The sequence below is a fragment of the Watersipora subatra genome, chromosome 3 (assembly GCF_963576615.1).
Source record: "Watersipora subatra chromosome 3, tzWatSuba1.1, whole genome shotgun sequence".
In the NCBI taxonomy this organism is placed as follows: Eukaryota; Metazoa; Bryozoa; class Gymnolaemata; order Cheilostomatida; family Watersiporidae; genus Watersipora; species Watersipora subatra.
The window spans coordinates 17,696,961-17,711,762 of NC_088710.1; the positions used below are offsets into that span (position 1 = coordinate 17,696,961).

Genomic DNA, 14,802 nt, shown 5'->3' on the forward strand with positions numbered 1-14,802 from the left:
TGCCTCATTTTAGTCTTGAGACTGTCGGCAGTTACAGGAGGTTTTTCAGTAAAAATATTCATTCTTACTGATACATCTCGTTATGTTGCTGTTCAGCATTTGCAGTTTCAACATTTGCGGTTTCAGTAGATTTAAAGTAAAAAATACTAAAAATTACCAATTAAAGAAACTATAAAAACAAAAAAGTTAAGTTGTATAAAATATGTTAATCTCTCTCATACTCTGACCCAGTGAGATCTCTCCACAAGCATCATTGTGATAGCAGTTGTCGAGGTTCACTGTTTTCCTGTTACGTTTTGTAAAGTATAAAAGTGCAAAGTACCTGTGACACCCTTCAACATGTCTCTTGAGCGCCTTCGATCCTCAAAATCATCTAATGAGGCTGAGTAGAGGACGATTCTTATAATTAATGAGAAAGTGGTTTAATTAGATACGAGTGTATTAGTTTCTGTTTTGCTGATTTTCAATTTTGGCGTTTTTGCCGATCCGGATTAATCTCGAAAAATTAGTGATTACTGTATGACACCCAACCGGGTATTTGATCATACTGGTCATTTGCAGATGACTTTTTGACAAAATCATTATTCCATTAAACATCTACATAGGTACTGTTATTTCTTCAAAGAAGTACTTGTTCTAGAATTTTCCATACATTCTGAAAATTGTAATCATTTTAAGTAACATTTTTAGCTGTTAGATCATTTCCATATCGAAGGCATTCAGTTTTACAGACTAAATAGATGCAGAGCTCATTTTGGACTGTCATTAGCTGCCTCTGGCTCGCACATTCCCAGAGGCAACGATTAGTCAATCTTGGTAATTTATATTTAGATATTTCATTTTCAGTTGTAAATTCATTTTACTATAATTTCCTAAGTTGATATAGATGGTCATTGTGATGATGATCAAACTTTCGTTTGAATGCAGACTAGGTACTGGTTACAAGGTATAATGATATTTCAAGTCTTGAAAGATTATTTAGTCCAGCGGCTTTTTCTTAAAATAATCAATTTGGCAGGATAGACCTCCTTAGCAAAGGGAAATCTTTGTAATTCTGTTTTTTATTAATTGACAACTGCTACAAATGTGTAATATTCAAAGCATGGAAATAGAGTGAGTGAGAGTAGAGAGGCAGTGCATCTACATGTATGTGTGCATATGTAATGTGTAATAAATAATTACTGCCTGGCATATTTATTTACTCTAAAAAGTTAACAACTTGAAATAATATGGTTAGTATGAAGTTATATAATAGCACTAATAGATGGACAGCATGCAATTCCTGAGACATAATCGTAAACAGCTATTGGCTAATCAGTAGATACAGACCGTTTCTATCAGCCCTGATTGGCCGCTAACGATTATCACATATGACCGAGTGCTTATTTAATGGTATTGTAAAATCGTGAATCCCACTATCAGAAAATCTCGGACGCTTCTTTTGCATTGAATAAATGTGGTGAATTTCTTATTACCATTACGATAGCGATCTGGTTTTGTCGTTTTGAAAATTAAGTAGAGATGGAATTGCTTAGGAAAAAGATTTTTGATTGGTTGCACGTGATTGGCAACAAGGTTATTTTGTTGGAGACAAAATTTGATTGGTGTATGTGTAGGCTTCATATCGAAAAAAACAGTAAAACCCTATTGATTAGCCGATTCATCGGCTTACGGTCTGTACATCTATTACCGCGAAAGCCGATACATCGGCTTATGGTAGCGAAAGAGCTGGTGGTATTGCAAAATCATTCAAGATTTGTCTTTTTCAAGTCGACCGTTGTAATTGCACTTCTAAGGTTACTGGTTTGACCTCCACAAGATAGATTACCAGACTCTAACTGATTTCAATTGCAAATTTTCAAGCGGTTTCATCAGTGCGATGACATTTCTTGGTATTCATGATGAGTAGATTTGAGGAAGTATGAGTGCGGAGGGTGTAACAGCATACTAAGCCTAATAAGAGACTTTCTGATTTCAGCTAGTTCTACTAGTACAAGTAGCTCTGTATGTTAGATACACCCATCAAACTCCTCTTATTCAAATTGATTCTGTTGATTTACTCATTTGGTTTTTAAAATTCAAGACGTTAAGAACTTTAAGAATAATTTCTGCTTCTTAGTTCAATTTATCGCTCATGGCATTCAGATGACCTTGCATAAAACTTGGCAGATGTTCTGTCTGAAATAAGTGACATGTTGAAGGTTAGATTGATCATGTCTTCTTACTGCCTGTCATTACATCACTACAACTTCTCAGTTATGTATGAAAAATCTCTTAACGGGAAATGACCTTTAAGTTTTTGTCCTTTCAAATAGACAAAATAATTTTTTATTTTCAAGCTTTCTTATAATTACAAACGTAATTTTCTATTCTGCTAACAAATTTTTACTTCAGCATCTATGCTCGGTTATTGGATTAGTTTCAACACTTTATTTGGCAATTTCAATTTGAGGGTTATCTGCTCTTACAAAATAGTCTGTTTTAAATAAAAACCATTGTGTGAACTCTACGACTGGTTTTAAAATATACTTTCAATTTACACCGATTTTTTCCTTGCAGATTTGTACCACAAAACATGATATTTCTCACATACATAACCGTGCAGGATTATTGCTACAAAATATGGGTAGAAACTGAATACATAATTACAGAATAGACATCGGCAACTCTTGAGCAACTATCTTAAAGCCATATTAAGGATTCGCGCAGTCATCTTATAAGAGATGATAACTCCTAAATTGAATTTATTCTGTGTTTTAAAACCCTTCTTTTTGTAACAAGATCTGTTTAGTACACTGAAGCCATTTCATGATTTTATGTAAGGACAATTATTTTATATGGATTTATTGTAAGTCGCGTAATTTTCTCTACAGTCTTGAACCTACAACAACTTGAAACATGGAGACAAAAGCATTTTGTAAAGCTATATAAAAACAAATGATATGTAACAAACCGAAGGAATCAAGCAATAACCAGTAAAATGAGGTGTTATTATTAATGTGTCTTGAGGTATTTTTACAATAACGAATAAACGCTAAAAATTTCTGGCTCTGGCGGTTTTATTGTAAACAGTTAGTATAGACTGCGACGCCCTCTGCTTTCTCGGTGCAGCGACCGTCGTTGTGTCTAAATGCAAGAAATGAAACAGTGTCTTATTTTTAGTGTCTAAACACAGCTAACTGCCCAATCAGAGCTCACATTGCTCAAGTGTTAATAGCCATTCCCGTAAAATCTGTTCACATCGTTTTTTCTTTTCTCATTGAGGGTACTTTTAACACACCGATATATTCATTTCATATACTTATAGCATACATTAGGCATGATTGAATTGATAAGAGTTGTCTGAAAATTAGCATTTTCAACCCATTCGCTAGTCTCCCAAAAATGTCCGAAAGTCGTGTAATTTTTTGTTGACAATTCATTAAAGTTGGTATTCTATAAAGATACATGGCTTGAGCTAATATTTACTGGATGGTTTTGGATGTGTTGTTTTCTAGTAAAGTGAGTTATTTTCTTGGAGGTTTTATGAAACTCTTCCAATACAGTCCAATATTTGCCTTTCATCGCTCCACTGTAGCGACTTCCCATAAATACAGTTTGGACAGTAGTTGCGGAACTCTAATCTTCGCATGCGTAAACTCGTAATACTTGTCAGATTCCGCTACTGTAAGCTTCGACAAATTTCTTTCACCTCGCTCAGTAAAAAGGAAGAAGTAATCAAAAGTATGAGCAGGCGGTGTGAAGTTGGGCCCTGAGTAGGAGGAAAAATTGTAGAGCGAGGAAGGCTTGTCACCATCTAAGTCAGTAACATGTTTCCAACTATTGACAGCCTGCATGATTAGATCTGCTTCATTTTTTATCCTTGAGTAATAGTAACCGGTGTATTAGAACTAAGCTAGTAGTACATGTTTTTGTTGTAGTGGAGTTGCTATTTTAAGGCACTTTTCTAGTATTCACAACAGCACAAGTGGATATAGCATTATCAACGTCTGAGCTATCATAACCATGACTTTTCTCTATATATTGCAAGTTTTTAGGGTTGGCGTCTCTACTATCATGTGAATTACTGTTGTATTAATCAGTCAAACTATCACTGACAACCGCGGGATCAAATAAAACTTTTATTCTTTTGTTTCTAAAGCCGAAGAGCTTGCTGACTGGTTTTTTCCATTTTAAATTTTTGCGATGAAATCACGAGTTCATTTTTGTTTAGCTTGTGGCAAAAGGAAATGCCCTTTAGATGATCGTTACATTTAATCGTTTTATCTTGATATCGTTTTATTATTTTTATTTTGTAATCTAGAGATAAATATCTTTATGACAGTATTTTAAAACTAACAGCGTTCAGATGCTTTTGTACTGTCACTAAGTGACGGCTTTATAAACTTCCACCGGAAACAACTTTTATGTCATTTCCCAGCAAGTCAAAGTATTTCAAGTACGAGTCACCAAAATAAATGTAGGCCTACATCATGACACAGATATGTATGGTGAATGGTGAATCTTTTCTATCGTAGCAGCTGCAGTGAGAGAACTGCACTGAATACCAACAGCTTGGTTGTTAGCTAATGTGCAAGCAATAAATTAAACACGCTAGCGCTAAACACAGGTCTCGAGTGGTGGTCTTCAGCCCAGGACATCTACGGCTCTGTCACTTACTGTTTGATGTCTATCCACAAAACTTGAATGCTGTGCATATTCTACTGTAGACACGCCTTGAAATACACTTGAGTAGAAGTATAGGCTTGACAATGAAGAGATTTGGAAGTAGTGATGGTGATCAACCGTTTTGCCGGGTCGAAATCTCTTAAAAAACAACCTAAAGCTTTGTAATTTTTGTTGAAAATTCAATAAACTGGTAGTCTATGAACATGCGTAGCTTGAACTCGAATTCTCAAATTTTTTTGTTTTACCAAGTTCTCTTGCACATAAACATTCATTCACATGTGTATTACAACAACTTTTCATGTATGGTATGCTTTAAAACATTCTTTTGTGGATGGAGTTGACTCTACAGCATGTCGAGTTGCACACTGACTTGGTTCTCCGTCATCCATTTTTGGTTAGAAATCACATTTCATATTGTTAATCAGAGATAAATATGTTGCCGACAATATTTAGGATTTAATAAAATTGATATGCTTTTTCTTTATTACTAGGCAACGATTTTATCAGCTTCATTCAAAAAGACGCAAATTTCGTCTGCACACGTCACCGATTAAAGACATTTATATTGATTCCCCGACAAAAGGGTTGAGGTATATGTGATTACTTACCCTAATTTAAACCAGGGGAAGTTTAACCTTATCATCGGCCTTGTCACTTCGCTTGTGGAACTGTAATCATTCAGAAAATTTGGGTCTTCCTTCGTGTGTTGGAAATTACATTACATCTGCTCTAGCATGAAATATCTAGAGAGAATTTGTGCTGGATGTTGGAGTATTCCTATGATAATACAATCCTAAATAAGCATTTCACTGTACATGTAGTTTAGGCATATTTTTAAGGACTCGTCTGTCTGTGGCCAGCTATAGTAGAAATGATTTTGTTTCAGGCTACAGCCATGCAGCTTCAAAACACCAAGAACATCCCATACCCTCGGACATGCGGCGCAACTTTCTGTAACGACCGACTTGTCACATTCCAGCGTACAGTTCATCCGGTAGCACAGACCACCCGTCGCTCCTATCATGATGTAAGATTTTTAACGGTTATTTTTAATAAAAATATCTCAGCTACGCATCCATAATATTATTTTATACAAACCAATGTACAAAGGGCTTCAGATGTCATATTAAAAAATTGTAATTTTTTCCGTTTGGTTAAATTTTAATGACTCAGTGGAAAGCTTTGGATTATCAAATTGAACACATCGGTGTATACTTTCAAACCGATGTTACAGTTGTGTGCGAAATAAACTGGATCCTTTTGCTGAAAACAAAAATTCTCATTTACAATATTGTTACTCAGTAAATTCAGTAAATATTCATAAACTATATATTAAATTAATCCTCTTTTTGACCTTATTTCAAATATATAAACTAAGCAGCTGTAGAATTAGAATTTTGAATGACTACGTAGGCTAAAGCTGGAAGTTTTCGAATTTTTACTGGTTGAAGATAACATTCTGTACAAATATAGTCACACCACATACAATTTTATTTGCTTATTAAACATTTATTAGTTGTCTTCATGTGTCTTGCTTGGACTGAAAATAGTCGATTGTACAATTAAAATTCTTGCGTGTAACAAATTATAGATTTAAATGTAATAAGGCGTAGTAGAATATGCAGACTACCCTAGCTCAAATCAGCTTAGTTCCATAGTCGGCAGTTTTAGAAGATTAGAATGCTTGGAGCTTGCATAACTCAATAGGCAGACTGAACATGGTCGGTTTCGTCTCTTTGTATAATTGTAGTTGCAGTGCCAGCTCTCTCTTGGCTCTCGGTCTCGTTCTATGTTCTCCACTCCACTCTCTCGTTCCCCAAAGGACAGCATACTCGGCACACCATTTTACAAGCGTCACAGAAGCAAGGTGAAGGAGAAGAAGGAAAAGAGTGGACCCGTGTGTATATATGACGTTTCATCCTTGTTACCGGTGAACAAGGGCATGGCAATGGAGTACAGGCTAGACCCAACTGCCGAGGCCTGCAGACACAATGCCGAGGTTATAGTCTAGTCTTTGAGCACAATTCCTGGAGTGGAGGGTGGGGAGTTTGATCAGTTAGATAATTTGGTGGCTCCACGATAGATTTAAAATATGGCGGTGCATAATCACTCTGTTTGCACCATATGAAGCCAAGTCGGTAGGAGAAGGTGGTATGTCAACCATTTTTTTTTTTAAACTGGTCATGCACTCGTGTATACGTATGATATGGCATTTTGTAACAAAACTTAGCTCTCTGTTAAACTGCAATATTTTAGAATGCTTGACTTTGCTGGTGAGATAATTCCATGAAGTACTAATTGCTCAAAAACTCAACAAATTTCGTCAAGTGTTATAATTTCTTTTTTCTGCTGAGTGAAAGTGCTCCGGCACAAGAACAATAATAATCAATAATAATGATATTTGCGCAGTTTTCGAACATTACATTCATTGTATGTAGCCCTCATTTAATTACGGGTTTACCTTCTCAAGACCTGTTGTTAAATGAACCCTCCCCCCTTCACCTTTCATTGCATATGTATAGGCTACTTGCACCTGGACTTTTTCTCTACTTTCTATTGGCTTTCTTTAATAATAGCTGTAAACTTGACAATTGCATTTAGTTTCAACTTTTTCATTTTGTATTGCGTGTACACGAGCATGTAAAAAAATGTTAGGCAACTGTAGAGTACTTGTGGTAGATGTTACGTAGTTTTACTAATTCCTTATGTTTACTTTCTTGGGATTTCTCTTTTCATTTAGCATTTGTATGTGTCATAGGTATTTCCTTACAATGCTTCCACTATGGTAGAAATCACTCTAACATCTGATACCGTATGTCCAACAAAATAATGTCAAGGTTAGCATACATGCGTAATATCTATACCAGCCATGGCCAAATGGTTTTTGTCGGGATCCACTACAGCCAAATCCGCCAAAGTAAAGATCCACAACCGGCTGCAGATATGCATTTTTATTTGTAACCATATATAAACATGCAATTATTTGTGTATATCTTAAAACAAAGCGTCAAATGCAATTTAAAAAAACTTTATTTACAAAATGTAGATACATAATTTGACTAAAGATCAGTGAATGAGTCTGCTGTAATAAATATGTCTGATATCAGTGAGAAAAATTATGAGTGGTCTTGGACTTCACAATACTATCAAAACGCGATTTCCTGCTACTTATAGCAACTCTTACAAGTTCATAAAGATGAGTATTTGTAAATCGTGTTCTATGATTGTTTTTCACAAAATTCATCGCTGAAAACAATCATTCACAAAGGTAAGTTGAGGCAAAGCAAGAAAGTAGTCTTCCAGCTAGACTAGTAGTTATTGGGTACTTTTCCAAGTTTACAGGTGATGACCAAATAAATGACCAAAAAAATTTACAATAAAGAAATGAAATGTTAAAATAAATACTTCCAAAAAAATTTTGACAGTCAACTTGTAAATCCACAAAAGAGGCTAGAAAGATCGGGGTTTAGATCCGCCATTTGGCCATAGCTGATGTGTACATTCATGGTTACCTTAATGGTTCTAAGAAGTACATTTGACTTTTATTTAACTTCTTTAGGCTTATTTTGACATTTTTCGTTATTGTTCACAGGACTGCCTGTATGCAATTGTAAATAGGTGTAATTTGTAGCGGATAAGCTTTAGTTTTTAGGTCATTTACAAAACTATCGTTTTATTCATCTACACAAGGCAGTCGTATACCGACAACTTACAATAGCTCTTTTAATCTCTCTTACCGACTCCGTTATACTTACCAGATGTGACATCATCACTGGGTTTATAATGGGATGTAAGATGTTTCCCACAAATCATGAGCATGAAGAAACATATATACAAAAAACTTCACAAAAACTCCATGCTTTCCATTTGTAATTAATGTATAAAATTAACTTATTGTTCATAAAATTCGTTTATTTGCTATTCATTACAACACTTGACAATATCTTTTACAATTATGTGTTTTTGGTTATTATGTTGGAAGATGGTACGAACAAATGGTTCGAATTGATGTAGGTGGCTGTCAAATATGGTCGGAAAGATTTGCATCAAGTATGGAAGGTTCTGGAAGAGTTTATGGACAAACGACTTGCTTCAGATTCAGATAATTTGGAGACCAAGGTGCCGTGGTCATACCTTCCTCTTGGAAGAGGTCTCATCAAGTCAATGTGAGTCCCGTCATGGTATCTAAGCTAACAAACAGTGGCTTCTGGTCAAGGCATTGTCCAAGGCCGATAACTCTTACATGGTATCTCTCTTGTGAAACATTTATGTTGTACACCGTAGCGTTAGTCATTTGTCAAAGATAGTATTTACTGCATTTGTGGCATCATTGCAATACAGTGTGCCTCAATCTTAACTTTCACCCTACAAAGCGTTAAAAAAGCTCTTTTTGTTTTATTGTGTTTGTTCTGGGCTAAGAAGTTATCTGTATATACACATAGTATATTTATAAATGTATATATAGTATACATAATATATATTTGGCTTCGGTTGTCCGTGGGTATGTCCTTTGTAGCAATAAACTTTTAATTAAACGATCTATCGAAAAATTTGAATGTGGTTTTCTTTGATACCCTCCCAGGTTTTAGGCCCAAATGAAATTTTTTGCTCACTCATAAATACTCATAAGGAACACCAGGTCTGAAAAAGACAGTTTTTTAATACAATTTTTGTATGGAGACAACTTGAGTATATCTTGCACCAAAGACACTCAATTTATTAGACTAACTCTCCAACTAACTGAGCTAATCGGACACCTTTCATCGCTTCAACAACTGCACCCATTAGCCAATCAGAGATAAATAAAGATTGTTTATTAGCATTTTTGTTTTGTTAAATTGTTTGTTGTATTTGTTTCAAAATCATTAGAATGAAAAAATTAGAGACTCAAGCTGTATTTCTCTATCTGATAATACCGGGCATGTCTGCTTGTATTAGTAATATGAACTGAGAATAAATATGACGATCCTGCTGTTACGGTATGTCATTGATGATCCCTTTCAAATTTCATAAACATACAGTTTGGCCACAACGTAGTAATAGACAATAGGGGCAGTAGCTATGGTGGCATTTGTCATTCCATGGAGGTCAAGTCGCTGGTTGTGCTTGCGCTGGCTGTTTCAAGTTTATATTAACCAATGAGAAAAGAAGAGATGCCTGCATGCACCCCTTTGTAATCAATCCATTACTATCCCTGTTGACAATGCCCACAGGCTTCGGCACTATGGCGCCATCGGAGACTTCCAGACACTCTCTATGATTGTCTCTATGTTTCCGTACGAAACATCTCAACCTCCTGAGAAACCTCTGTCTGTTTCTCTTCAGAAGAGCTCGTCTAGCCTGAAGGTCTACAGCACATCTCCCTCTACATCGCTTGGACGTTCTCCATCTGAAAAGTCTTTCCTCTCAGGCGTGAGTAGACCAGCCTTATCATAGTTACTCAACCGTGAGTTTGCCAAGCTGATCGCTCCACGTATATGCTATGGCTAACGTATATGCTATGGCTAACGTATATGCTATGGCTAACGGTGAAGACAATGTCTGTGCAAGTCCAACAAAGCCAACAAATCCGGTTGTTAAACCTGCATCCACCATCCTCAACAATCACCTTATTAATATGTGATTGCCTCAACTTGTTGCTCTAATTGCTGCTCCTTATACAGCAAGTTGGTACACCGATTCCTTTCACTGAAGAACTTGATTACGGGTCTGTAGGGAAAACTTGATCTTCTTTACACTGTTGCGAGTTGCTTTTTTGCTGGAGCATAATAGCCAAAAATTAAATTGCTCGCTCAAGCCAGACACAACAGTGTTCATTTTAGATGCTTTCCTGGCTTGTTAAAAAAATCGTGAGAGTCTTTAGAGCATTTCTTAGCTGAGTAGAGATCATTTATCTTACATGTAATATTTTCATCTTAGCAGAAAAAAAGTGTTTTTTTTTCAATTTTTCGCATTTATTAGCTGCATAAGTTGTTTCAAAATAACAAATTTGTACAAATCTTTTAGGAATAAACATTAAGCAAGATTTTAATGTTTATTCCTATTTTAATGTTTCTTATAAATTACATATGTTAATGTGGTTGACCTTTCTTTGCTATAGCTTCAAACCTACTGTGGAGACTATAGTAAAGTAGTTTTCAGACTATTTGCCGCTACATTTTTCTGATGATTTGAGCCATGCTACTTATATAAAGGTGCGGCTAATCTATGGCTTTTTTTTACAGCTAGGGCGCATTAACCAGAATCTGCTGTTAGTGCGCCTCTAGCGGTGAAAGAAAATACGAAACAATGCCTAACGGTACTGTTCCATTAGACACTAGGTTAAAAAGCGTTGGTTAATTCGAAACAGTGCCATTAGACACTGTTCCGTTTTAAACAGCAAAGTTGCTGTCGTGTTCAAAAGCACCGCCATGAGTTCTGCGGCCTATACAAAGGTGCGGCCTATGTATTGTTTTATTATCGGTTTTTGTAAAATAAAGCAGATGCGGCTTATATAGGGGGTGCGTTTTATAGTCCAAAAACTATGGTACTCGCTTATATTGTTGATGCCGTCCTACTCTCCAACTATCCTCTCCTTGCTGCCACCCTCACCACCTTCTCTCCACCCCACCTTCTCTCCACCCCACCTCTCCACCCCACCTTCTCTCCACCCCACCTTCTCTCCACCCCACCTTCTCTCCACCCCACCTTCCCTCCACCCCACCTTCTCTCCACCCCACCTTCTCTCCACCCCACCTTCTCTCCACCCCACCTTCTCTCCACCCCACCTTCTCTCCACCCCACCTTCTCTCCACCCCACCTTCTCTCCACCCCACCTTCTCTCCACCCCACCTTCTCTCCACCCCACCTTCTCTCCACCCCACCTTCTCTCCACCCCACCTTCTCTCCACCCCACCTTCTCTCCACCCCGCCTTCTCTCCACCCCGCCTTCTCTCCACCCCGCCTTCTCTCCACCCCACCTCTTCTCCACCCCACCTTCTCTCCATCCCACCTTCTCTCCACCCCACCTTCTCTCCACCCCACCTTCTTTCCACCCCACCTTCTCTCCACCCCACCTTCTCTCCACCCCACCTTCTCTCCACCCCACCTTCTCTCCACCCCACCTTCTCTCCACCCCACCTTCTCTCCACCCCACCTTCTCTCCACCCCACCTTCTCTCCACCCCACCTTCTCTCCACCCCACCTTCTCTCCACCCCACCTTCTCTCCACCCCACCTTCTCTCCACCCCACCTTCTCTCCACCCCACCTTCTCTCCACCCCACCTTCTCTCCACCCCACCTTCTCTCCACCCCACCTCTTCTCCAACCCACCTCTTCTCCAACCCACCTTCTCTCCACCCCACTTTCTTTCCACCCCACTTTCTTTCCACCCCACTTTCTTTCCACCCCACTTTCTTTCCACCCCACCTTCTTTCCACCCCACCTTCTCTCCACTCCACCTCCTCTCCACCCCACCTCCTCTCCACCCCACCTTCTCTCCACCCCACCTTCTCTCCACCCCACCTTCTCTCCACCCCACCTTCTCTCCACCCCACCTTCTCTCCACCCCACCTTCTCTCCACCCCACTTTCTTTCCACCCCACCTTCTTTCCACCCCACTTTCTTTCCACCCCACTTTCTTTCCACCCCACTTTCTCTCCACCCCACCTTCTCTCCACCCCACCTTCTCTCCACCCCACCTTCTCTCCACCCCACCTTCTCTCCACCCCACCTTCTCTCCACCCCATCTTCTCTCCACCCCACTTTCTTTCCACCCCACTTTCTCTCCACCCTACCTTCTCTCCAGCCCACCTTCTCTCCACCCCACCTTCTCCCCACCCCACCTTCTCCCCCACCTTCCTTCCACCCCACCCTCTGTCCCCACCTTCATCCCCATCTCTCTTCCGTAATCTCAATAATAGCTCGCTTTTTCTTCTACATTTTAATATAGGCTTGTGTCTATTTTGTATTTACATAGCTGTTAGTTGGGAACCTCTAGTTCCATCTCTGCCCATTGCATTATCCACTATCTTTGCTTTCTTACATACGTATTGCTGTTTTTCAACTATCTGATTCTCAAGCCTCTTTGATTATAAATTTATGGCATGTTTTTGTTGGTGATGTTGTGCTATAAAGGCTAATCTGATGCTCTAGCAGTGTTAGCGGCGAAGAGAGCGGAGCTGAGTTCTGTGTTGTGTTATAGGTTGATGCAGATTCCCTCAGTAATGGTTGGACCACTAATAGTAAGTGCCTTGCAATTGTTAACCGATTCAGCGTGGGTCATCGGTGCGCTGCTGAGACCCACAATTAAAGCTGTCTGCTAAGTCTGGCCATAGTCTTTCTTTATAACCCATGTTTAGGTTGCATGCCGAGGTACAAGGCTATGGCTGCAAGCCGCGACCTCGAGTTGACCTACTCTGTCCACGCTTCATCCTCTTTTGTACTGTCGCTGATGCTTTGCTGGTGGGGAAACACTTTTCATCTTTCAAACGGCTCATTCCATGGTAATTGTCCTCACATGTTTAGCACTGGCATATCATCATAAATACCTTCTGGTATGCTATTTTACATGGGAGGACAATTTCTACCAGTTGATTACTCGCACCTCTAACTATCAGTTACCTCCCTCTCACTATCTCTCTCAATCTCTATCAAGCTGGTATCCGGTTCCTTCAGCCGTTACCACTAAGGGTAACATCAACTTAACTGTCTTTGCTGCAGCTGAAAACCAATTCGTATCAGACAATACACTTGAGTGACTCAAAGTTTCTCGAAGAATGGAATGCTCTGAGACGAAATATAAAGAAGAGTAAGTGGAGATGGATGTGTTTCTTCCCTGCATAATTGTGTTTGTTGCTTTACCTGTCTTTCCTAACCCCTCACAGATATGTTAGCAAGTGCTTTAGTTCTCTGTGCTTGACAGATTGAGTGTGTTATATATGCTTTTTACATGTGGAGTGTCTTATATACACAGTGCAACACATGGAGTGTGTTATATATGCTATATAACGTTTACAGTGTGTTATATATGCAGTGTAACATGTGGGGTGTGTTACACGCACAGTGTAACACATGGAGTGTGTTATATATGCTTTTTACAGGTAGAGTGTGCTATATATGCAGTGTAACACACTGATTATATAATATATACAATACAACACGCTATATATTCAATGCAACAGGTGGGAGTGATACGTATGCAGCGTGACAAGTGATGTTTGTTATAGATTCTGTGAGACAGGTATGAGTTTCATCAGCTGTGTAACAAGTAATTTCGTTCTCCACTGTCTGTAACTTCTGGATTTCATTATATCTAATTTGAATCATGCGGGTTGCGCTATGCATACTATGTAACAGGTCAAGTGTACTATACACGCTGTGTAACTTTCAAAGTGTGCATCTATCTGTGGTGTGCATCATGCTGAGTTTTTTGTATACACAGTGCAAAATGTGGAATCAGGTAAGTCAATATCCATCTTATGTGGTGGCTATGCGTACACTTTTCATTGTAATACATAAAAGCTGTTTATGCCATACCCATTCGCAATGCTGTGCAGGGTTACTACGGAACGGTTATGAGGTTCTGCATGTCTATACAAATTGTGTGTTGTTAGGGTCATACTATCCAAGAATGCACATTATCTGACAAATATCAAATATATGTAGCTTATAAAGCCATATTCACTTAATTTTCTCCATTTGAACTGACATTGATTTTCAAGTATTTGTGTAGATGCTGCCAGCATAATTTATTTTTTCCCATTAGTGGTCACAAATCCTTATACATAAAATCCATTAGCTCTTCCTGTGTCTCCAGGCTAGATCATGTAGTTTGTGCGAGTTGCTGAAGGTTATTTCTCATTATTTCAATTTTATTATGTTTGTCAGTTGTTCTATACGCCTCAAGGTAGTCGATGATAGCTGAAAAGTACAACTTTTACAGCACCAAGGTATCGAGCTGACAGTCATAATGGATCTCTACAAGATGTTAAGACTCCGTATACTGATGCTGAAACAGAGTTACAAAAACACCGTTCATATTCACAGTAAGCAGTAATGTGTCCTAACTGGCTCAGTTGTGAGAAACGCTAGAGGAGATTTTTGACGGATATTCATGTATAATGTAACATTTGAAATTGGTTATGCAAAGATAAA

The 14,802-nt window shown here is 38.5% G+C and overlaps 1 protein-coding gene across 4 annotated transcripts in view; it reads left to right on the top strand.

Moving 5' to 3' along the window:
* The window catches only part of LOC137389918 (GATOR2 complex protein WDR59-like), a 62,697-nt gene that overhangs the window by 46,704 nt on the left and 1,191 nt on the right, over positions 1 to 14,802 (top strand). For 3 of the 4 annotated variants that reach the window (XM_068076098.1, XM_068076100.1, XM_068076101.1), the window contains 6 exons: positions 5,555 to 5,695; positions 6,419 to 6,667; positions 8,683 to 8,834; positions 9,882 to 10,080; positions 12,851 to 12,890; positions 14,591 to 14,693. In XM_068076098.1, coding sequence (XP_067932199.1) covers positions 5,555 to 5,695; positions 6,419 to 6,667; positions 8,683 to 8,834; positions 9,882 to 10,080; positions 12,851 to 12,890; positions 14,591 to 14,693 — 884 coding nt within the window. The remainder of the gene's footprint in view (positions 1 to 5,554; positions 5,696 to 6,418; positions 6,668 to 8,682; positions 8,835 to 9,881; positions 10,081 to 12,850; positions 12,891 to 14,590; positions 14,694 to 14,802) is intronic. The other variant, XM_068076099.1, reaches the window with a different exon arrangement.